This window comes from Elgaria multicarinata, chromosome 10 (assembly GCF_023053635.1).
Source record: "Elgaria multicarinata webbii isolate HBS135686 ecotype San Diego chromosome 10, rElgMul1.1.pri, whole genome shotgun sequence".
Classification (NCBI taxonomy): domain Eukaryota; kingdom Metazoa; phylum Chordata; class Lepidosauria; order Squamata; family Anguidae; genus Elgaria; species Elgaria multicarinata.
The window spans coordinates 50,708,815-50,731,312 of NC_086180.1; the positions used below are offsets into that span (position 1 = coordinate 50,708,815).

Genomic DNA, 22,498 nt, shown 5'->3' on the forward strand with positions numbered 1-22,498 from the left:
TATCAAAGCTGTGGATTTCTTAAACTGGGAAATTTGCTTGTCCCTCTCCTTATTGACATCATAGTGTATAATTTTGCTTTGCTTAGGGTGACCTTACAGAAAGGAGCCAGGGCTCCTGTATCTTTAAGAGTTGTATAGAAAAGAGAAGGTATCATTTGTATGCATTCAGCACCTGGTGAAATTCCATCTTCATCACAAGTTAAAACTGCAGGAGCTCTGCCCTCTTTTGTAGCTGGTCAAGAGGGCAGTGCTCCTGCAGCTTTAACTGTTGTGAGTGAATTTCACCAGGTGCTACATGCATACAATTAACACCTGCTGAAATTCCTTTTTCTCTACAACTGTTAAAGAGACAGGAACCCTGTCTTCCTTTCCATGTGGTCACCCTAGCTTTGCTGCACCTTTAAATTAGGTTAGTTCCCCCTCTCCCCCTTGTTGCTGGTGTTGTTCCTTTGTGTCTGTTATTTTTATCTTTGTTTTACTGGATGTTTAGGTTCTTGTTTCAACTGATTGTTGTTCAAGTGCTTTGAGGTTCCCCTTTTGGGCCTAGAAGGTGAGCTATAAATATTTTAAAGAAATATGCAGTCCCATAGTCTGTGGCGGCTTCCCCTCCAGTCCTCTGTAAAGAGAAGGAGTAAGCAGCGGTAGCACAGTGCTAGAGAAACAGACATGTCTATATGGCATTGCCCAGCCTTCTGGCCCTCCAGCTCATGCCACAAACTCCTTCCACTCGTTGTGGTGCCTATGCCACAGGTTGACTACTCCTTAATCAATCAGTTAATGCTTGTACCCCTATTTAGAGACAACTTCACTTAACTAATCAGTATTTGGGCATCATCAGATGAGTGTTTTACTGCATGCTTGTTACTGGGCACTCACAGATTTTCATGGGTCCCTCTCACAATGTCACCTGCCTCCTGCCCCTTCTAGCTCTCTTTGTGTGACAAAAAAAGCCCTTGGGTAAGGGCATATTATTTTTAAAGACATAAGTTGCCACTATCTCCTGCTGTGTGCAGGAGAAACGGTGTGATAAAGGTTGCCCCTGAATGGGGCACGTGAACTTTTTTACTTCCTCTCTCCTCTCCCTGAGAGAAGGAGGAAGTATCAAGCAACAACAAAAAAAGGTCAGAAAAGCAATGGTAGGCGAACGTGATTTCCCCCAGTCTGATGGAGCTCTTTAATGCAACAAAAGGAACTTATTTTAAAGGTTCTCCTTATTACAGAGGTTGGTAGACCACCACCAACTTGGATGGCTTTAAAAAGTGGTGTATAAAAGGTAGGAACCACACCAAGGAGGATATAGTACTATGAAAGCAGTATATGGCATGCGTCAACGGGCCCCAAAAGTTGTCAGTGCACTTCAATACCGCTATAAAGCAGTAGTATGGCTCCTGCCTTTTATATACTGCTTTCATACCACTTTCATAGTGCAATATCCTGCTTGGTGTAGATTAGGCCTTGCTGTCACCGAGCCCTGTCTCCAATGTGTTGTTTGTAAATGGTATTTGCATTCTAGGGATACAACATTAAAGGGCAAGTAAGTCCCCTTGAACTCAGTGGGACTTACTTCTTGTAAACTTGTATAGTAACAACAACAACAAAATGTTTATTGCTCAATCCACAGATCATTGCAACAAATGTATAGTATTGGCTTGCACCTGGGTAGATAATTTATAAACTAGCAACGATGTTTCTTTACTCACACAGCACTCAATTTCCAAACAACTCTCCCTCTCTGCTAGTGCATTGACATATCCCATGACTGTGGAGATAAGAGAGCTACCATGTTATCTAGAACTGGTTACACTCTGGATACATTGTTGCTTTTGCTGCAACAGACTAACAAAACAAGAAGAGTCTTTTAATACTTTAACAACCTTTTGTGGATAAGTGCCTACCTCAACAGATGCATACTATACTCCAGGCAAGGGCAAATTGTGGCCCTGCAAATGCTGTGGCTAACAACACCCACCAGCCCTAGTCAGCATTGCCAATGGTGAGGGATAATGGGAGTTGTAAGGACAAAACATCTGGAGGGAGACAAGTTGCCCACCCTTGTTACAGTCCATGAAAGTTCATGGACTTTTAGATGCCACAAGGCCCCTTATTATTTTGTGCTCTTATCTTACGTAATAAGAGCGCTTCCAAATCAAACCCAGAATCCTGCTTCCTACATTGCCCATCCAAAGTTCTTAGTCTTTATTTATTACATTTTTATACCGCCCAATAGCCAAAGCTCTCTGGGCGCAGTCACTGCACCAGTGATAACAATGCCTGTGTTGCCTAATGGTTAGAGTACTAGACAACGACCTAGAAAATTCAGGTTCACATAGCTATTCAGCCATAAAACTGAGTGGGTGAACTTGAGCCAGCCAGCCAGCCAGCCAGCCAGCCTCCCTCTCTCTCTCTCTCTCTCTCTCTCGCCTACCTTATAGAAAGAGGATGTGAGTTACTCTCCTCTGTCAGGCTAACCTTCCTCATATAATGTGTGGAGGTAAATTTCGGGGCTGGGCGGGGGTCGCTGGAGAATCTTGAAAGCCATCCTGAGCTCTTGGGATGAAAGCAGGTATTTTAAAATGTAAGAAAGAAATAATCAAGAGATAAAAAGGTGAGATGAAATAGCTGTGTCTGTTTTGCAGATTCCAATGGCTGCAGGAAGTTCCCCGCCCCCAATGCAGCTGTGTGGGCTGAATTCTTCTTGTGCGGAACAGAAGGCCTAAATAACGGGTTTGAGAGCGTGGCCCAATACGCCTGCCCGGGGCCTGCCGCCCCCCTCCCCGCCGCCCCCTCCTTTACCCGCTGCGTTCTTTCTCTTGTGTGTCGCTCGGGCCCGCCTTCCATGTGTTCTGGGCGGCGGCAATAGCAGCCGCCTCCGGGCGGAGCTCAGCGAGGAGGGGAAAGGCTGCCTTCTCATTGACAATGTTCCACCCTGCGCCGCGCTCCCTGCCTCCCTATCTCTGTCGCACACACGCGCAGAACGGAGGGAGGAGGCGGAGGCCGCCGCCGCCACCGCAGCAGCAGCAACAGCTGTAGCTCCGCCAGCCAGCCAGCCAGCTCGCAGCGAAGACAGGAAAGCAGCGAGGAGGAGGAGGAGCAGCATGGCGGGGCTGCGCTACCCGTCTCAGAGTAGCAGCAGCAGCAGCAGCTACCGCCGCACCGCCACGGCCATGAACCTCCTGCTCGGCGTCTTCCAGGTCCTCCTGCCTTGCTTTCGCCCGGGAGAAGCGCAGGGCCAAGGTAAGGAAAGCGCAAGGTTGGAGGAAAGGCGATTGTCCAAGCAGAAGGACGGGTCGGCGGCGTGGGAAGCAGGAGGGCGGCGTTGTGTGTGCGTTGGGTGTCGGGACGGCGTGGGGCGAAAGCTGAGGTGAACCCCCCAAAGGAGCCCCCCGAGAGCGCCAGGAAGCCGCTTCTCCGCCCTCCCTCAGCCGCCCTTTGTGCTGCAGCAGAGGCGCTGCGCTGCTGTCTTCGTGGTTCCTAGCCTGGCGAAGACAAGGGGGGCGAAGCTTCAGCGAGTTCCCCTTCCTGCCTCTTTGAGGGAGCTTCGTGGCTTTTTTGCATTTCGTCTCTCTCTCTCTCTCTCTTTTTCTTTTTAACGTTCATGCAATGTGGTGGTCGTGGGGTGTATGGGGGGGGGTCGATGCAGCGCGGTTGCTGCAACGTTGTGACGGGGCCAGACCTGTAAGTGGAGCGGGGAGGCGGCGGGAGAAAGGACGCCGCGCTCACAGTCACACTCATATACACACACGCACAATGCGTGGTGGCTCCTTCCATTCCTTCCCTCTCCGCCCCCCCCCCCGGCCTGGCATTGCTGCTGTTGCTTCTTCCCCCTCCCCTCTTCCCCGGGGACGGGGGGGGGTAACACGCTGCAAGGGCTCGCGCTGCTGAGAAAGCCATGCGGCCCCTTCCCCAGCCACCGCTTAGAGGAGGAGGAGGAGGAGGAGGAGGAGGAGGAGGCCCGGTTCTGAGCTTTACCCTCTGCGGTAAAGACCCAAAAAAAAGGATTAAAAATTTGGCTCTAAGCACACCTTTTGTGCGCCAGCTTTGCTGTCTTCCATTCTTTCACGTGTGATCATCATCAGCGTTCAATATGGAAGCGCCTGTTCGCCTAGGCACGAAACAAAACAAAGCCGGGTCTCATGCGTGCAGCGCCCACTGCGCGAGGCCCAATCCTTCAGGAGGAGGGCTTCCGCCAGCTCCACTCCCAACGCATGTCAGATCTAGGCCTCGAGGCTCCTCTCGATTGAAATTGCGATTTGGCGCTGAATGGGTGTTTGTTTGTTTGCTTGTTTTCACCTAGCAATTGATCCTATCCCCAACGTGGTGGAGTTGTGGCAAGCAGAAGAAGGGGAGCTCTTGATGCCTGCTCAGGTAAGGAAATTCAGGGCTGGTGGGGTGACATGGAGGGCGCTGAGCGGGCAGGTTAAAGGGAGAAGTCACCCTGCCTGTCTTCAAATCAGCAGGGCCAGCCCTACCATTAGGCAGAGTCAGGTGGCTGCCTCAGGCTGCAGATGCTGGGAGCTGCAGCAGGAGTTCAGCGCTGTGTGTGCTGTGCAATTTGCCTTGCGCCTTCTAAGCCAGCCTGCTGCCCTCAGGTGTGATACAGGATGCTGTTCCATCCCCAGTGTTGAAGGTTTAACTGTCAATTTGGTCAGTTATTGCGCACGGAATGGGAGGGGGGAGGTGCCATCCTGTCCTTTGCCTCAGGCAGCTAAATATCTCAGGCCAGCCCTGGCAGTCTGATTCTTCCCTGCACTTTGCAGCCTTGTCCTCTGCATGATTTTGCAAGTCATGGTGGCTTCAGTAGAGATGGCAGTAGCAGCGTTCAGTGGGGGAAACTCTGCTTCCGCATCACCTTCCCAGAGTTTTGGCAACAATTTCTATTTCATTAAAGGTCTGAAAGGGAAATAATGTAGACATCAAGTAACATGCGATATGGCTGCAAGATGTTGCACCTGATATTTGTAAGACAATTCCAGCTAACATACTACTATTGCAGCATTGTTTCTACAGGGATGATTGTAATCCTATTGATATTCACTTGAGAGCAAATCTCATTAAATTGAATGACATAAAATGCATAGGAAAAGTTTATTAGTTCAGTTTTAGTAAGTTCATTTGTGTTTGTAAATGCACTGTGAGGCACTGCATCAGGTTATCCCCCCCCTTTTGTAGAACAATACGCTGAGTTTTCTCATGAATATTTCTACTAAAGTGATAGAATATAGCCACTTAAAACAGAATTTTCTGGATTTTGTATACAGATATAAAAACAAACCGCTCACAGTTTAAGTACCATTTTCGTAAAAGGAAATATAAAAATATAATTTGAATTAATTCATTTTCTCAATATAAGATATAGGCTTTGCTAGACCAGTCACAATGTCCACTTACTTCAGATGTTTGGAAAAAGTTCCGTTGGACTTGAGAATAAAAACATATAGGATTGTGCTGTTCCACTGTGACTTTCAGGGATGGGTTATATTTATTAAGTCTGTCACAATTACCAATATGAGGAGCAGGACATATAGTATAGGAACACCTAGAAGGTTGAGGCAGATATTTCAACATCACTGTTTCGCCTACTAGTTCTCTATGCAAGATTACTCTACCCAAACCTGGAGCTGCCTCCGCCATCTGCACAAGTGAAGAAGCTCTTCCTTTTGGACTAAAAGGAAAACAAAACTGCTGCAGAGTGTTAGTTTTGCAGTGGCCTCTGGGGAGCAGGTATATACCATTGCTGGTGGTGGGAGGACTTTTAAGATGACACTAAAAACAGAGTAGGTTGGTGGCGACTCCAATGTTGGTGAGAACTGTTCAGAACTCTAAAGCTGCTCTCCAAGGTGCTTTGCCGGAACAGATTCACTGCCCCACTGACATCGGAGCCTCCATCCTCTGTTGACTAAGATGGTTTGCTCCTTTCGATGTTTCCTCTTCAGCTATCATGTGAGAGTGGGGGCACTACTCTCCTTTCCTTGGATTTCTTTTGTGAGAGAAGAGCACCCAGATGTGGATGAAGGCTCCAGGATTTAGTTCAGTTTATTCTTTTGTAATTTCACTTGTGGGGTGTCAGCAAGATGAATTAATTTTACATTTTTTTAAAAAAATGCTGGGGTATTTGCTTACTTGTTTTGTCTTAATGCTTCCATATTTAACTTAGTTTACTTTTATAACTTAATGTATGACCAATATGATTAGATACTATGTTTCTGCGTTACTGACAGATTGTGTGTAGTGGTGTTTATCAGTATTTTAGTGTTAATGTTCTTCTAGTTAGATTCTAGTTACGTTTTTGAGATGAATTGTTTTTGATATGTTTTGACATGATATGTGTTTTGTGGAGAAAATGGATAGGGAGACATTTTTCTCCTTCTCTCATAGTACTAGAACCCAAAGGGGTCATCCCATGAAGCTGATTGGTGGGAGATTCAGGACTTATAAAAGGAAATAGTTATACAGGAAATAGTTATACTAGGGAATTGACTACCACAAGATGTAGTGGTGGCCACTTAATTTGGATAGCTTTAAAAGTGGATTAGACAAATTTATGGAGGATAGGGCTATCAATGGCTACTAGTCATGATGGCTATATGTTACTTCCAGCATCTGAGAGAGTATGTTTATGCACACCACTTGGTGAGGGAAATGACCAGGAGGCTGCCATTGCACTCATGTCCCACATGTGGGTTTCCAGTGGGCATTGGTTGGCTACTGTGTGAACAGAAAGCTGGTCTAAATGGACCTTGGTATGATCCAGCATGGCTCTTATGTTCTTACGATATTGTTACAGTATTTTATTTCTATTGATTGTTTGGATATTCTTGTACTGAGTGTGTCTTGTTAGCTGCTTTGAGGGTTTTTTTTGGAAAAAGAAAAACAGGGTACATGAAATGAGTTAGTTTGTTAGCTAACTTTGGTTAGAACAAACCACAATTTCCCCCAAAATTGTATGTAATGCAAAGCTGCTCTTTGTTCTAGAGTGAAAGCTTGCATGCAGAGAAAGAAGAGAGGGAAGGAGTCCATGCAAACTTGAGCCTCCCGACACGTCATTCACAATAATTTAAACTATGGTTTAGATTTGCATCTGAATTAGACCTGTGTGCATTGAAATTTCATGGAGCACATAAAAATGCAGAACTTAATTGTCACTGTAGTTAGGAATGTCATGTGTTATTATTGTTGACTTGTAAGTCCTTTCAGATCCTTTGTTTCACTGCGCTGTCACAACCTCTATTTCTTCCTGTCTGAAGAGCAGCAGTACATGTTGCACAGGTTTGGCCTTTGTTTCACGCCTGCCTAATATCCTGAAGTAAATCAGGCTACTGCATCAGTTTCATAGGCAAAGACCTATAAATGTTCAACCAGATACTGTGTTGAGTGTCTTCAGTTAAAGTTAGCTTGCTTTGATGAGAAGCCAAATTTATTTATTTATTTATTAAATTTATAAACTGCCCCATAGCTGAAGCTCTCTGGGCGGTTTACAAAAGTTAAAACAGTGAACATTAAAAAGTATACAAATTTAAAACCATCAAAAATATAAAAACAGTGTAAAACAGGATCCATTTTAAACAACGACAGTTCTGGGGTCCATTAAAAAACAAACAAACTTAGCATATGTTGTTAAATGCTGTTAAATCCTTGGGAGAAGCGAAAGGTCTTGACTTGGCCCCGAAAAGATAACAGTGTTGGTGCCAAGCGAGCCTCATCGGGGAGATCATTCCATAATTGGGCCACCACTGAAAAGGCCCTCTCACTTGTTGCCATCCTCCGAGTTTCCCTCGGAGTAGGCACTCAGAGGAGGACCTTAGCTGTTGAGGGCAGTGTACGTGCAGGTTCATGTTGGGAGAGGTGTTCCATCAGGTATTGTGGTCCCAAGACGTGTAAGGCTTTATATCATGTCCTTGGCACCAGAATAGCTTTAAGAGTCTTTACCTGAAAAATGCCAGAAATATTGTTTCTTTTTTGACTTGATAGGAAAAATATTTATTTACCCATATCATCAAATATTCTTTCTCCTTGTGGGCAAGTTTCTCTTCTAATCCTTTCCCGTCAGTCCTTTTTATTCCTTCTCTCTGAAAAGCTTCAGTAGCATGACAGCCTATTCATATATGTACTTGTAGACAAACTAGTATCAAAATAGTCTGTTTGGTTTAGGCATCTCCATTGCTTGCACTTTTAAAATGCAGCAATGAATTGAAGAGATATCTTCATAATAGCTGTAAAAGAGCTCGGAGAAGTAGATTCCAAATGAAAGAGTTGTGTTTGACCATATATGGCTGTTTCCTAAAATGCCTTTTAAGGAGGGATTTCAGTTTTAGGTTCTAAAACTGGACCTAATTGTTCAGTTGTTTGATCTCTCCCAGTAGCTTGTATTCTTTTGTTGTTCATCTTATATGTAATCCTCATTCCAAGATATTAACAAAAAGTATTGAATTGGCTAAAAAGTGAATTGAGAATTACTCTGTCGTTGTTGTTGTTGTAAAGTACTGAGACTCCAAAATTCTTATTTTAAGGACTGGTGGAACTTTAAAGATTGGTGGATTACTTTGGAATGCCCATAAAAAGATAGAATATATTTTCCATATTCTTTTAAGAGTATGAATAAATCAAACAGTGAGGTGGAGGAAGTTCAAAAGCCGTCATTGTGCTTGCCCACATTATGCCTATTTTAGCTGATTGCAGCCTAAAAGGAAAAGAAGCAGCTTCAGTAAACTTCTCTTACCTGGTCATTTGGCGATGGCCCTCACTTGCCATAGGCAATTGTGTGAGTGACCATTTCGTATGCCAGTATTTACAGTAATTATAACAGCAGTGAAAATAAACCCTCATATTGATTATGAATTCATTCAGAAATGTTGTGCGTGTGCTCATCTGAATTCCTAGGTGTAACTTAAAGAGGATTCTTAAGTGGGTCCTAGCCCATTCAGTGAATGAGCTGCAGGTAACTTTCCAAGAGAATAAGAAAGGCCTTATGGGAATGGCTGTTTCTGATGCCCCTTACCCCAGCTAGCAACTCTCACATGTTGTCCTGGCTCAGTAAAACTGGAGTTGTTTTCATGTGCTTTAAACAAGCACATGCAATTTTAACCGTAATTGCTGTATGTGAATATAAACCACCAAACTGTATATGAAAGCAACCACAAATAGCTGGTTTGCTTTGAACTTTCCTTTGTGGGAGCATTGGCTAATCTCTCTTTAAAGGGGCAGTAATTCCTCTTTGATTTGTGTGGAGTTTGTGGGCATATATTAAATAAAATGAAGTAGCTGTGAAGGTGTTTAAAAACCCTCTCTTGTCTCAATTGTTAGCAATTTCCACAGATATTTTACTTAAATCTCCATGGGCATTTCCAAAAGTATTTGGAATAGGACCTGACATGAAAGAGTTTATACAGCTATAATAAAAGTTGATACTAATTTTTAAAAAGAGAACCCTAAAGAAATGGAACCTAAAAAAACAAGGAAGATTAAGTTTGGTAAGGCCAACTTTGAAAATATGAAGCAGCTGCTCCCTATTCAAATACAAATGCTGCCCCAGATACATGAAGGAATTGGTGCAGTGGGTGGCAGCTGATGAGAGTCCTATCTTTATGTATGTTTGTTCATTAACACCTGTAGCCTGATAAGGTTAATCAAATAGGACTGCTGATGAACCCTTTGTTCATTTGTATTTTGACTACACTACATGCATGACCGAGGCCTGGAAAATTTGTACTTACATTTATATCACATATAAACCCTATTGCAGAATAGCCTATGTTATTTAGTTATTAATAGTGCTTATATACTGCCTAATATAAAATCTCTAAGTGGTTTAAAAATGCCCCATTTAAAACAATTTCAGCTACAATAGCAATAAAAAAGCAATTCAAAGAAAAGTAACATGGAGCAGCATATGATTAACTGCAATTAATTCATTGATTATGCTGATACTATGCCAGAAGTAAAGACAAGGAACATAAGAAGTTGTATATTTATCGATTGCCAAAGGATTCATGAGCAAAGCTAGCGTATTCTCTAGGGGAAGTCAAAAACATTAGTGATATTGCTTACTAGACCTGGGGACTATAATTCAGCTACTCTTGTTAGCTTATTAGAAGTGTGTTATCTCTTTTTGTGTGCATGTGCGCATACACCCAGATCTGTCTAACAAAGCTGAGGCTATTATAGCCTCCAGGGACTGCACACAATTTGAATTGTTTTGTTAAAAGTGTATCTTATATTAATGTGAATGGAAGGGGTGTGTGTGTTACATTCTGATAGTCTAAAGCAGTGATTGGTAAAACTGTCAAGTTCGATCTCATCAAGATTCTCATTTTTTTTCCAGTGCCAAAGCTCATTTGGACTAGGGCCCACTTCATATTGTGCGTTCTTTTTGACCTTGCATGGAAATTTGTATCCATGACAAAATGAGCATATTATTTGTATGCTTTAATATGCATTTTTCCATTGAGAAAAGCTGCTTTGTGTGCATTTTTCAAATGTATGCTTTCTTCGAGTGCACATCTCAAATTTACACATTTTATTTTGTTAGACATTCCCTCTTCTCAACAAAACCCTTCACAAGTCTTAGAAATGTACAGATGTCATCAGCAAAGTTCATTCGTTCTGTGTCTAGGAGGTGTGAATTGGGTAGTCTTGTATTAAAATGAGAATCCAACAAATTTCTCCCCCATCCCTAGTTTGTTTATTTGTTTACAAAACATTTTGCAGTGGTGCACAACATATAGAATAAAATATTACAACACCCTATTAAAATTATTATTTTTAAAAGAACCTTTCTGATAAAAGTCCAAGTTCTGGTAGAACGAGGGCAAGTCACTCAAAGAAAGCTTCCTGAAACTACGTTTTCAGGAGGCGCTGATCTCCAAAGGCAGGGAATTCCATAGGAAGAAATTAAATTTCTTGCTACTTCCCTGCCAAGGAAGACGGGATACGCTATCACAGCTGCAAATGGGACAATCACTGAGAGTCCTGGTCCTCAAGCAAAGCCTGTCTGTAGGGACTCCTCAAGAGGGAATTGGGAAGCCCAAGTATGATTTGAGCATATCCGCCTGGGTTCCAAAATTGTGAATGGGATTCACCAGCATCATTTGCAATAAATTACAGGGTTGCCAGTAATAGGCTTTGGGGACCTTGCTTTCCCAGGGCCTAAGATTATGAATGGAATGCCACTTGTCAACTCTTGTATGAAGCTATGATTTCTGCGACTCTCCCAGGAGTCTCCAAGCAGCTGCTGATAAATTGTTGCTGATACATAAATGTTGTTGATTCATTGGCTTTTGCCTGTTAACCTCTCTGTGTCGTCTCTGTTTGTTCCTAATGCCTGGTGTTTTTCCTCTATGTTTACGATCTATAAGTGATTCTTCTGATCTTATCTTGACTCTTCAGTGATACCTTCTCCACATATCTTATCATCTCACTTTTGATCAACTGATGGGATGTTAGCTAGTTTCACAGAAGATAATCTTTAGAAGCAAGTACCTAGGTGCTCATGTCTCAGTCCTCTCTGTGGAACTACTTAAGACATGCAAAAGGATAAACATAGCTCAGTATTTCACAGAACCATATCTGAGAGAAGGTTGTACTGAAACCCCCCCCCCACAAAGGATTCCTGTTTCTTTAATGCATATCTATGTGGTAACGAGCTTGTGGGATTTCCTGAAGACCATATTTGGAGCTACATATGGAAGTAATAAGGCATAGTTACCCATGCTTCCTTTTGAAAATGTCATGAGTAGTTTTATTCCTCGCAATAGTGATGTATGTTTGCTTTGACAAAAAGCAAAAAAGGTGTTGCTACTTGTAGCCTGGACAAATATATTTATATAATTTAGAATAAATTAGATCACTTTTGTTAAGTCAGTAAACCTGATCAACTACTAGATAGTGCAATTTCCTCAAATATTATACTCATTAGGAAAAAAATCCTATAATGTTTTGGTGATACTCACTGATTTGCAAAATGCAGGAGGTGTATTTAAAAAATCCCAGTACTGGAGTTCCAGTGGTCAAAGTGTCATTGAATAGCTCTGGCAGTCTAATCGCTAATGTACAACTGTATGTTCTATAACATTTTTTTTTTTTTTTGCTGAAAATCTTTTATGGTATTTTCTCTATTTACTAGGCTGAAACAGAGGAGGATGTGGAGGAACATCCACAAGAGCAAAGGTAAGCAAAGTTAAATCATGAAACAGTAAGCCACATTTCCACAGTTTTATGTGATAACACTGAAGTCCGTCAATTTGAATAATTTAATTTATATTACATTCTAACCAGAGAAATGTAAGATTAGCCGTTCACATTTTGCTTATTATTGTTGAACTTAATATTTTCTTTGACCTCATCTTCTTACTCTGAACCTCTTATGGGAGACTTTTTATTTAGGAAATAATATAGACATGGAACTGACTATTGAAATTTGCATTGTAATGCTGTCCATTTTACAAAACATGAAACCTAATCTTAAATAGGTTTGCCTAGGTTCGCGATCTTAGTTGCTGTGCTAGAGTGGCATACCTGTAGAAGAACTAATATACACAGAGCTATTCTTATTGTGATAAAATGAATATTAAAACTGACTTGTTACCATTGCTGCCCCATATGCATGCAGCTTCCTTCCAGAACATCTGTGTGATTCCACCACTCTTGCTTCCTTCAAATCTCCACTTAAAACCGAGCTTTGCTATAAAGCCTTTGGGACAGCTCCCTAGTTCCAATGCCCATCTGTAACTAAGCCTAAGCTCATGAAACTGAAACAATTGTTTATTGCTTCCCTGTTTACCATGGCTTCCTCTTCCTCAGTTTTGCTCCTTGGGGCAGGGATCTGTTCCCTTATATTCTATAAAGCATCATGCACACTAATGGCACTATATAAATAATAAATAAAACATGCTTGTTGGACAGTGTTCATTTCTCTTGTATTATTTTACCATTTTAATTTCTTGAAAATGTTAAAGTACTTGAGCCTGTATAAATAAAATAGTTTTCAATTTCAGAGTGCCCATACAGACGTGCCCATGCAGAAGTGAAAGGGGTCTTGTTGGTGTGTGTTTTTAAATTTAGAACCGAATTCAGTTTCATTATTTCTGCTTATTTCTGGCTTGTTATCTAAAGTGGAAACAAATTACTTCTACCCTACCCTTGCCAGCAAGCGATTAATGCCTACAGCAGATGGTAGTTGCATTGCTCCTTGTATTTCTGCCAGGGAGGGGGAGGATTTTGTCAGTGGAGCCTGGTTTGACATGTATGTTGATACATTAACTTTTCTGAATATTTCCTTCCCAAACTGAAATCCACTCAGCATTGCACTGGCCATTTTCAGGCCTCCCGTTAACATAAATAAGTGTCTGATGTTGCCTGTTCAAGAACATGCATGATAGGCTATGAATAGCTCTTGGCATATGCTAGTACTTTGAAAGTAATTTATCTTCCTAAGTAACAGCAGAGTACAAAAGCAGCAATCCATGTGGATTGCTACAATGCAGTGTCAGTAGTGCCACCCTTGAAGATGGTTTGTAAGATGATTAGTAAAAAAAAGTCAGTATCTAGATTGTTAACTCGGGCTGGATATTGAGCTTAACTTGCCAGTTAAAAAACCATACTAGCTGCTGGTCCATTTCTGGGTTCAATTAAAGATGTGGATTTTTCCCTGGTCTCAGGTTATTTTGGCTTTAAAAGTTAACTTAAGGACTGCTGTTATGCATGAAAACCTGCCTGAGTATTAAGATCTTCATTTGTAGCCTTTAGTGAACAGGAATAGCCCCTCTTCATTTGTGGCACCCCCAGCTCTATCCCAGGTAGTGCTGGGGTGTCTCTTTGGTGCCAGGAAGGCAACCAACCCATGTATAGGCATGGAAGGATGACTTAGATGAGTCTTTGGAAGATGGTTATTGGTGATGTAACTAGACCTATTCTGCTATTTATCATAGAATCATATAATAGTAGAGTTGGAAGGGGCCTACAAGGCCATCGACGCCAACCCCTGCTCATTGCACTAATCAACACTAATAAAAAGAAGCACAAAACAAATATCTCAATAGGTGGTGCATTGCCCCGAAAAGACTTCACCTAATACATTCAAATTATAGTCCAGCCTTCCACAACTAGGTGCCATCCAGAAGCATTGAGACTGTAGTTTCCATATTCCCCAGCCAGCACATCTGGAGGGCACCAGGTTGGGGTAGGCTGCTATAGACAATACTGTTGGAAGGAGTGTGGTCAGATTGGTTCATTCTTCATCTTTGGGAATGTTCAGCAGTTCAACACTTCTAAAGTTATGGTTCTTTATCATTTTGAACCCATGACCATGGTTCCTGCATAAAGATGTTCTTCAAGAAATTGTATATAGTGGCAAGGTCGTGTATAGAGTGTAACTGGAAGTCCCCAATGCAGATGATTGATTAAATTTGGCAGACCATGTTTATTTACAAAGTTGCTCAGCAAGTACAGCAAGCAAGAAATCCTAATTTCAAAAAAGATATGAAGGCACCATTGCACTGCATTTATTTGTTGTTTGGAATTTGTGAATTTTGTCAATTTCTCTTTAACGAGTTGCTCCTTAGCCTGTTTTAGTCTAGCTGTCTCACATGATGTACTAAGGATTATAATCAGTGAGTTCCTTTATTTCTTTAGTGAACTTGTTGTAATCGTATTCTTAGTTGTTGGAGTTTCCCCCCTCTATTTTTAATTTTATTTCAAAATAAAATAAAATTCCCTGGGACAACAACCTTTTTATTCACCTAGGTTTCATTATTTCAATCTTGGGTGGCCTACCTCTACCTGCAAGCCAACTGAGGGCTCATCTACACCAAGCAGGATATTGCACTATGAAAGTGGTATATAAAAGGCAGGAGCCACACCAGGCAGGATATAGCGGTATGAAAGTGGTATTTGGCATATCTCAATGGGCCCCAACTATTGTCAGTGCAGTTCAATACCACTATAAAGCAGAAGTGTGGCTCCTGCCTTTTATATACCGCTTTCATAGTGGAATATCCTGCTTGGTGTAGATGCGCCCATAGTGAATGCTACCTGTCTTCGTTGGATAGTTTTTATTGGTGATATTAGCTATTAGTGATGTTGCTTAAACAAATGCAAAGCAGATGGAGACTAAAAGCAAAAGGTGAACACACTGCAATTTCTAAAAAGGTGATAAAATATCCTATGATTAACAAGCATAGAATACAGTAAATTGTCAACATGTAAGATAGTAATATCGAATACTGTATTCTTTTAGAAGCCTGAGCTAATTTTAGAAATAACTGGTGGTGCATAGAGAACTGACTTCCTGTGCGTGCATGCATGTATGTACCTCAGAATATCTATTTAAGGTAATTTAAAGTGATGTGAAGATTAGGTGGTGATAAATCTATTTCCTTTATGCCAGTAGTCCCTCTTAGTTTAGAACTGAATACGTGGAGGTAGTTACCCATGCATTGTCCGCCATGCTAGAACTTTTGGAATAAGCCTTTATCAGGAATCTTTGTAGCATTGTAGGCAGGTCAAGAATATAAATTGTGAGGATCAAAAGGAAGATTTAGCTTGTGTTTTTCTCTAGTCACACACTTAATCTTTTTGAGGTAGTTAGCACTTTGATTAGATAAGGAAATCTAATCAATTAGAAGTTAAGTTACGTGAATGCATCACCCAAATTTACTTTCTTCAATATGTTTGGAAAGTAGATATTAGACGATGAAAAAGGTAATAAAATATATATTACACTTGGATAGCTGGTAAAAGCTGCTATACTAGATTAGTATTGTCTTCCCCCACAGCAAATCAAATAAAAATCAGATCAGAAATCATCAAAACATCATCATTGTGGAGTTTTGAAGGAAGACTAGGTAATATCTAAATGACATTGCTGTATGCTGAAGGATAAAACACTGTCACGAATCATATGGTTTAAATTACATTTAACTAAGAGATGGAGTTGAATACATTGTCAAATTAACCTATTGAAAGTTTTCTACATGAAAAGAATAAAAGACTTTCTCTAAACATACTTTTAACACAGATGTTGTAAAAAATATACTCTTCAGTTAGATATGAATATGAGATATTCCATATGAGATATTCCACATGAGATATGGAATTCTTCAGATGTTCAGGACTAATATAGGGTGTATTTCCACGAGAGAAGATTGAAACTAGATCCTTGTTTTAACAGAGTGTGCTCCCTGCCACCTAGCTGAAGAATTTTTGTAGGAAATGCTTTGCTGTGGCAGAGGTGATCTGTCCACAATCACATGGGATGCTGTGGTGGGGGTGGGGGGAACTTGAAGATACTTGAACTGTGGCTGAGCTGGGTCAGGCAAAGCTTCCCCTTTAGGCATTTTCTCAGTGCTTGTTCCAGGGACTGAACAACTGTTCTAATTCAGAGCTTGGTCACTACATGACCCATGCCTTTTTAGGTGAGTTAACAGTTTTTTCATCTCTCAGACTAAAAGTGATATGTCGGTCCAATGGCTTGATGAAGTGTTTCAAGACGTTGGCTGAAGTAATTGAAAATCCAGATTTTGAACAGAATTCAAAGGCAACTTGACCTATACATAATTTACCCTTCCAGATTATATTATTGAGCTTACAGCCCCTGGATGATAAGAAACTCACCATGCAGTTCTATACACACATGCACAAAGCCCAGCATGAGGTGCATACGCTGTGTGAAATAGGCTCTGTATGCAAAAATATTCTCCTGGGTTCAGCTCAGCTTTCCTTCTATACAGTTCTCACAACTTGAAAGAAAGCATGAGGAAAATAACCATAATAATCATGCCACACATGAAATAATATTCTCTGAATCACAGCCTTGTGCTTCATTGATTTTCTCTGCTGTGGAAGGTTATGGATTTTGAACAATTTTTAGCTGTTGGTTAAATTCAGTTGTTGGCTAACCAACAGCTGTTAGTCAACAGTACTGTTGTTGGTTAAAACAGTGGTTTTTGCTACTTTAGAAAAGCTCCGTAAGAATTCGGAGTATTTGAGTGTGCTGTACAATTGCTTTAAAGGAACCATGCTTCACTTTGCTCAACAAGAGCATTCCTGTGGTCCCTAGGCAGTGTCTGGGTATGCTATGGATCTCCTCTAATGTGTCTGTTGATAGAGCTACGAGTGCAGAGGAAGAGATCCACTTGTGGTTCTTCTTTTCCCCAGCCCCTCCTTCCTTCCAAGTCACCACGGAAACTTTCTCTTATGGGCTTCTCAAATGGGCTTTCCAGCCTCTTCCCCACCCAATGAAAGGCAAGTCAGCTAGATGGGCATGTCTAGCTGCTTTTTGCATTTGAATTGGATGAATGGAGGTGAAAACACCTCTATCTTCCTCTCATCCTGCCTGGCTCTGGATTGCAGGGCATAGGATAGGTGGAGGTCTCTGAACTTAGAGCACTCTGTCTATTGGGAGTACAGCCCAAAGGATTGTGCCATTAATGTATTGTCTTCAACTGTTTACTCTCTCAACCTAACCTGTCCCTCAGGGTTGTTGTGCAGATCAAAAGGTGGCGGGACGCAGGGAGAGAAACATGTACACTAGCCTAAACTCCTATGAGGAACACTGAGATAAAAATGTAATGAGAAATAATTTCCAAACTGCTCCTAGCTTATTAGGGGCTTAGTAGTGGTGGCCAGGTTGTTCACATTACAGGTCTTCCTTCTGTGATTGTGCATCATTGGAGGCTAAGGTGAGACATGATAGACATGTACGAAATTATGCATGGTATGGAGAATGTGGATAGGGAGACATTTTTCTCCCTCTCTCAAAATACTAGAACCCTGGGTCATCCCATTGTCCTGGATCTCCCATCCCATTGGTGGGAGTTCCAGGGCAATTAAGAGGAAGTACTTCTTCACACAGCACATAGTTAAATTATGGAACTCACTACCACAAGATGTAGTGATGGCCACCAATTTGGATGACTTTAAAAAGGGGTTGAATAAATTCCTGGGGGCGAAGGCTATCAATGGCTACTAGCCCTGATGGTTGTGTGCTACCTCCAGTATTTGAGGCAGTAAGCCTGTGTGCACCAGTTGCTGGGGAACATGGGTGGGAGGGTGCTGTTGCACCATGTCCTGCCTTGTTGGTCCCTGGCCGATGGCTGGCTGGCCACTGTGTGAACAGAGTGCTGGACTAGATGGACCCTCTGTCTGATCCAGCATCAGAGCACTTCTGATGTTCTTATGAGTGATGCTGACTTCGTTTTTGGCAGGATTTCCTCTCTGTTGCCCAGGATTGCCTGGGCAATGGTATGGCCCGATAGGCCCAGCTGTGACCCATGTGAATGGTGACTAAACCTTAGAACATACTCTAGAGCTCCCTTCAACATCTGTGAGTTTGTGTCAGACAAGCAGGGAACCCTCCACAGACAAACTGAAATGTTCCTATTTCTTTTAACCATTGCTGGTACAGAATCTGCTGGCAAGTTTAACTTGCATTGTTTCCTTCTTTCCTCTAAAACAATATGGATCTTTTTTCTTAGGAGAGAAAAGAGGTTACTTGGGGCGAGTGATGGGGGAAAGTGTAGTAGATGCCAGCGTCAAGTCCACTGTTCTGTTATCTCCTCTATTAGCTTTTAAACAAAACGATGAAATTGCAATCATCTGATCTTGGTCAGCTGTACTGTGCATGTATGTTTAAGTGTAGAATTAAAGCTTTCTATGAACTCCTGCTACTTGGCAATGGCAACAAACTAACCTACATTCTAAGTAATAACGTTTTCTTTCTTGTGAATCACTTCACTATATAGCTATCCCACTATATCAGTCTTCCCTAACCTGATGCCCTCCAGATGTTTTGAACTGTGCCTTTCACTGTGTCTGGCATTGCCAGGAGGCTTTGGAATCATTTTTCTATTTCACCTGGCCAATTTTCACTAAAGTCCAATAAAAAGTGTTTTTATTTTTGTGAGAATGAAAGCCAACTTAAATATAGGAAATTGGAGTTCATTGCTTTTAGGGGTATTGCCTGCTGGGCTGATTCTGTGTTTTGTCCTGACAATTTCGTGTTCCTTTGAGTTGTTTGGGCACTACAGTACAGAAGCTTTGGGGGTTCTCAATAATACTGTCTCAGTAATATTGCAGAGCTCAGGACATGCAGACATAGCGCAAATACTGGTGAATGCATATTGTAGGTTCCGGATGAGATGCTATTCTTTTGAATGGTTCTTTTGCAGCATACACTCTTGGTAGTTGGTGAACCACAAATACATTATGGTATCTCAAGAAGCTCCAGTTACATGAAATCCACAATAGGAGAGCCAGAATTGTGGCATTGTTTGCAAAGCTGTCAGATTTTGTAAAATTTTGCACAGCACATTGTGCAGTTTCCAGCATTCTCTATTGGGGAAAAAAGTCACAAGATCTTTTAGTGATTTTTTTTTAAAAAAAATTAAAACTTTGTTGAGAAGAAAATAAATGCAAAATTGTTTGGCATTCTTTACGCCTGTATTCTTCAGAAATCCAAGGCTTCTGAGTGGATGAATATCAGACAGATGGTTTTGTCCAGGGGGAGTTCTGTGCAAATTTGGTGGGGAAGGGATTTGTTTTCCTGTTTTGGAGGCAATTTGTATGAAAACAGTATACATTGTAGATATAACCCTAGTTAAGTAATCTGATAAATTTCAGAAGGATAAAGGATGAAAGTTACAGGAGTTAGGGAGTTATGATGAATGAAAAACAGTTTGAGGTGTTTCTCTTCTGCTCAATTGATGCCAACTGATAAGTTTCTTCTGCAACTCTTCCCAAAACACTGTGACTAGCTGAAATAAAGGAGAGCCCTGATAAAGTTATTGTCTGGTTGAAAGCTAGAGCTGCCATTCACAAAAGTATCCTCTTCCTGGTCGGCATTTTCCTTTCCTGGAGATGTTGTTTGGAAAATGAAACAATTTTGCCTTTGTATGAGATGTCTGTGTCTCTGAACTGAATCCTGAGGCTTCAGGATCAGAATGACTAGGCTGGGCCACTTTGTAGAATCATTGCTTCACCTCAGACAAAGCCGAAATTACTCTGAAGTGATCTGTTTCAATTTTGGATTCAGTCTTTAGCCTAGGCTGATGCTCATCATGAACAACCCACAGTTCACAACCCAACAACAATCCATGGGTTCTCTTCATAGGTTGTTTGTGGTTAACAAACCATGGTTTGTTAGTGTGGCTGGGTTGAGACAACCCAATAACCCACATTTCAACAACAAACCACACTCACCCATAACCTTTGAGTGTGGGTTATCGTGTTGTCTGAACCCAGTCAATGTTTCTGTCTTGAGAATAACACTGTTGTGCTACTTTTTGAATTCTGGATTGGGGAGGTGAGCATATCAGTTTGGTTTTTTCTGCAGGGGTTTCTTCCCATTCCCCTCCTATCTGATTGGTGGGTTGGGGGAGGGCTAACTGCATCCCTTTCAATCTCCCTGTGGTGCTGTTCAGTATTGTGTTGCAGTCCTCCGCAATCTGCAAAGCTTTTCCCCCCATGCAGTTTCCTTTGCTTCCTTCCCTCAGCACCACCTCCTCCTGGAATTCAGTAGCAAATGCTAAAGAACCTTTGTGAACCAAGTCTCCCTCTCTCAGCCTGAAATATATTCCTTCAATACCTCCCAGTTAACAGGTCCCTGCCCCTTCATTCTAGATGTAGGTAGATCTTTTGTAAAGAACAACAGGAATGCTTGGGTTATGCATTGACTGACTGGCTGAGAAGGCAGAGAACAGTTTCAAATCTTCCTTTTATTTTTCTCAGTTCAGTGGCTGCTTCCTTTTCTCTGCATCCCTACCTCTGCTGCCTTTCTCCATCACCTAGCAGTACTTGCAACTGGCTTGTCTCCCATATTCCCTGCTTCCACAGCAGAAATGAGGGAAGAAAAGACTAACTCTCTTTTGTTTGATCTCTGGAGACTGATTATGAAACGAAAGATAACAACAGCTGACTGGATTGTGAAGGGGAGCTATTGCAGAGAAGGAAGGGATATCTGGAGTAGATTTCCTTGGGAGAGGGAGCATTGTGTGTTGTAACCATTATAACTCTGATTTTGAAAATGGATGCATGCTGTGGCTTGCCAGGAACATAGGGCAGTGTTTAATTTACAAAAAGAGGCTTGGAGGGGATTCAGGTTTATCGGGGTTAAAAGTGGTGTGGGGGAAAGACATTGTTACATCAGATTGGGATATGTGTAAAAGCCAGAAATCTGGACATCCTATATTGAGGAAGGATGAAAGAGGGGGACTGCTGTATCTGAGGAGGGGCTTTTGAGGCTGGGGGTAAGTGCTTGTGGGGGAGAAAAGGAGGTCAGGAGGAGGGGTTGGGAGAGATCTGACAAAGAGTTAGGCTGGATATGGGATTTTGGAAAGGAAAAGGTGTGTGTGAGTGTCAGGGGATGGGGTAGAAATTGTACCTGGATGAAACAAAATGAACATACTTGGGAATAGTCTGCAATATTATGTTGTAGGGCCCACATTCTTTCTAATACCAAACTTAGTAGTCCTGTGCCTATAATTTTTGCAGCAAAATGTGCTATCCAGAGACAAGGTAATGGATTCTGAATGCTCAGAGGAGTGCCTGACTATCTAGAAATACTTCTTTTCTTAATAAAAAAAAAAGATGTGGGGAGACTAATGAGGAATTAGTATTTTCGTTGTTCTCCAGGAGTCACAAAACACTGAGAGTGTCAGAGTGGAGAAAAGAAAATAGGGTGGAGGAAATTAGTTAAACTTACCCCCTAACTATGTATGGCAGCCGTGCTAACATGGTGTCCTCCAGTTGTTTTGGACCCACATCACTGTTGACCATTGCCCAAACTAGATAGGCTCATAAGATTTAACCTATGCTACTGTGCCTCTTCTTGATATATTTATGGAACAATATTCCATAAATATTGTTCCATAAACTTTCCTTCTTTTGGTAAAATAGATACGGTGATTCTTTTATTGTTGCATTTTAAACGTTGAAATAGTGCAGCAGGCAATTAACATTAAGCATCAATTTTGTTGGTAGTATTAACACATTTTATCCAATGTAGCAGGAAGATTAAATAGCTTCAAATAATTATCTGGGTTATTTTTAAAGGTTATCCTAATGGAAGAGGAAGAAAATAGCATTTCTGGACAAAAGACAGAGCCTAGTCTTTTAAGTTTATATACAGTGATAGTTGCTTTGTCTGGGTATTCATGGAAGGGTAGCCAAGTGTCAGAATAATCCCAAATCCCTATCCTGAACTGTTGCCGATTCAGAAATGCCACCTTTTTATTGCTAATTTCTCTCTCTGTTATTTTCTTGACTGTTATTTTTGTGTTTAATAGAGCTTTATCTTCAAAATAATGTTTAAGAAAAACGTCCTTTGAGTGCTTTATGAAATAAATGCAGGCACTTTTACTGGAATGGGATGGAGTAAGGAAGTGGGGCAGAATTATTTTGATTCGGATAATGTGTTTTAAGATAAGAAGGTCTCACTGGCTGCATTCAAACACAATGCTAAACTATGGTTTGGTATTTTGTGAACAAACCTTGTGAGCTCCCCACCCCT

At 41.5% G+C, this 22,498-nt stretch overlaps 1 protein-coding gene across 6 annotated transcripts in view; it reads left to right on the plus strand.

Annotated features, from left to right (window-relative positions):
- Positions 1 to 2,977: 2,977 nt before the first annotated feature.
- The window catches only part of TMEM131L (transmembrane 131 like), an 81,498-nt gene continuing 61,977 nt past the window's right edge, over positions 2,978 to 22,498 (plus strand). For 3 of the 6 annotated variants that reach the window (XM_063136251.1, XM_063136250.1, XM_063136249.1), the window contains exons 1-3: positions 2,978 to 3,234; positions 4,295 to 4,365; positions 12,119 to 12,162. In XM_063136251.1, coding sequence (XP_062992321.1) covers positions 3,096 to 3,234; positions 4,295 to 4,365; positions 12,119 to 12,162 — 254 coding nt within the window. In that variant the 5' untranslated portion in view covers positions 2,978 to 3,095. Of the gene's footprint in view, positions 3,235 to 4,294; positions 4,366 to 12,118; positions 12,163 to 22,498 lie in introns of those variants that run through there. The other 3 variants (XM_063136248.1, XM_063136252.1, XM_063136253.1) reach the window with 2 other exon arrangements.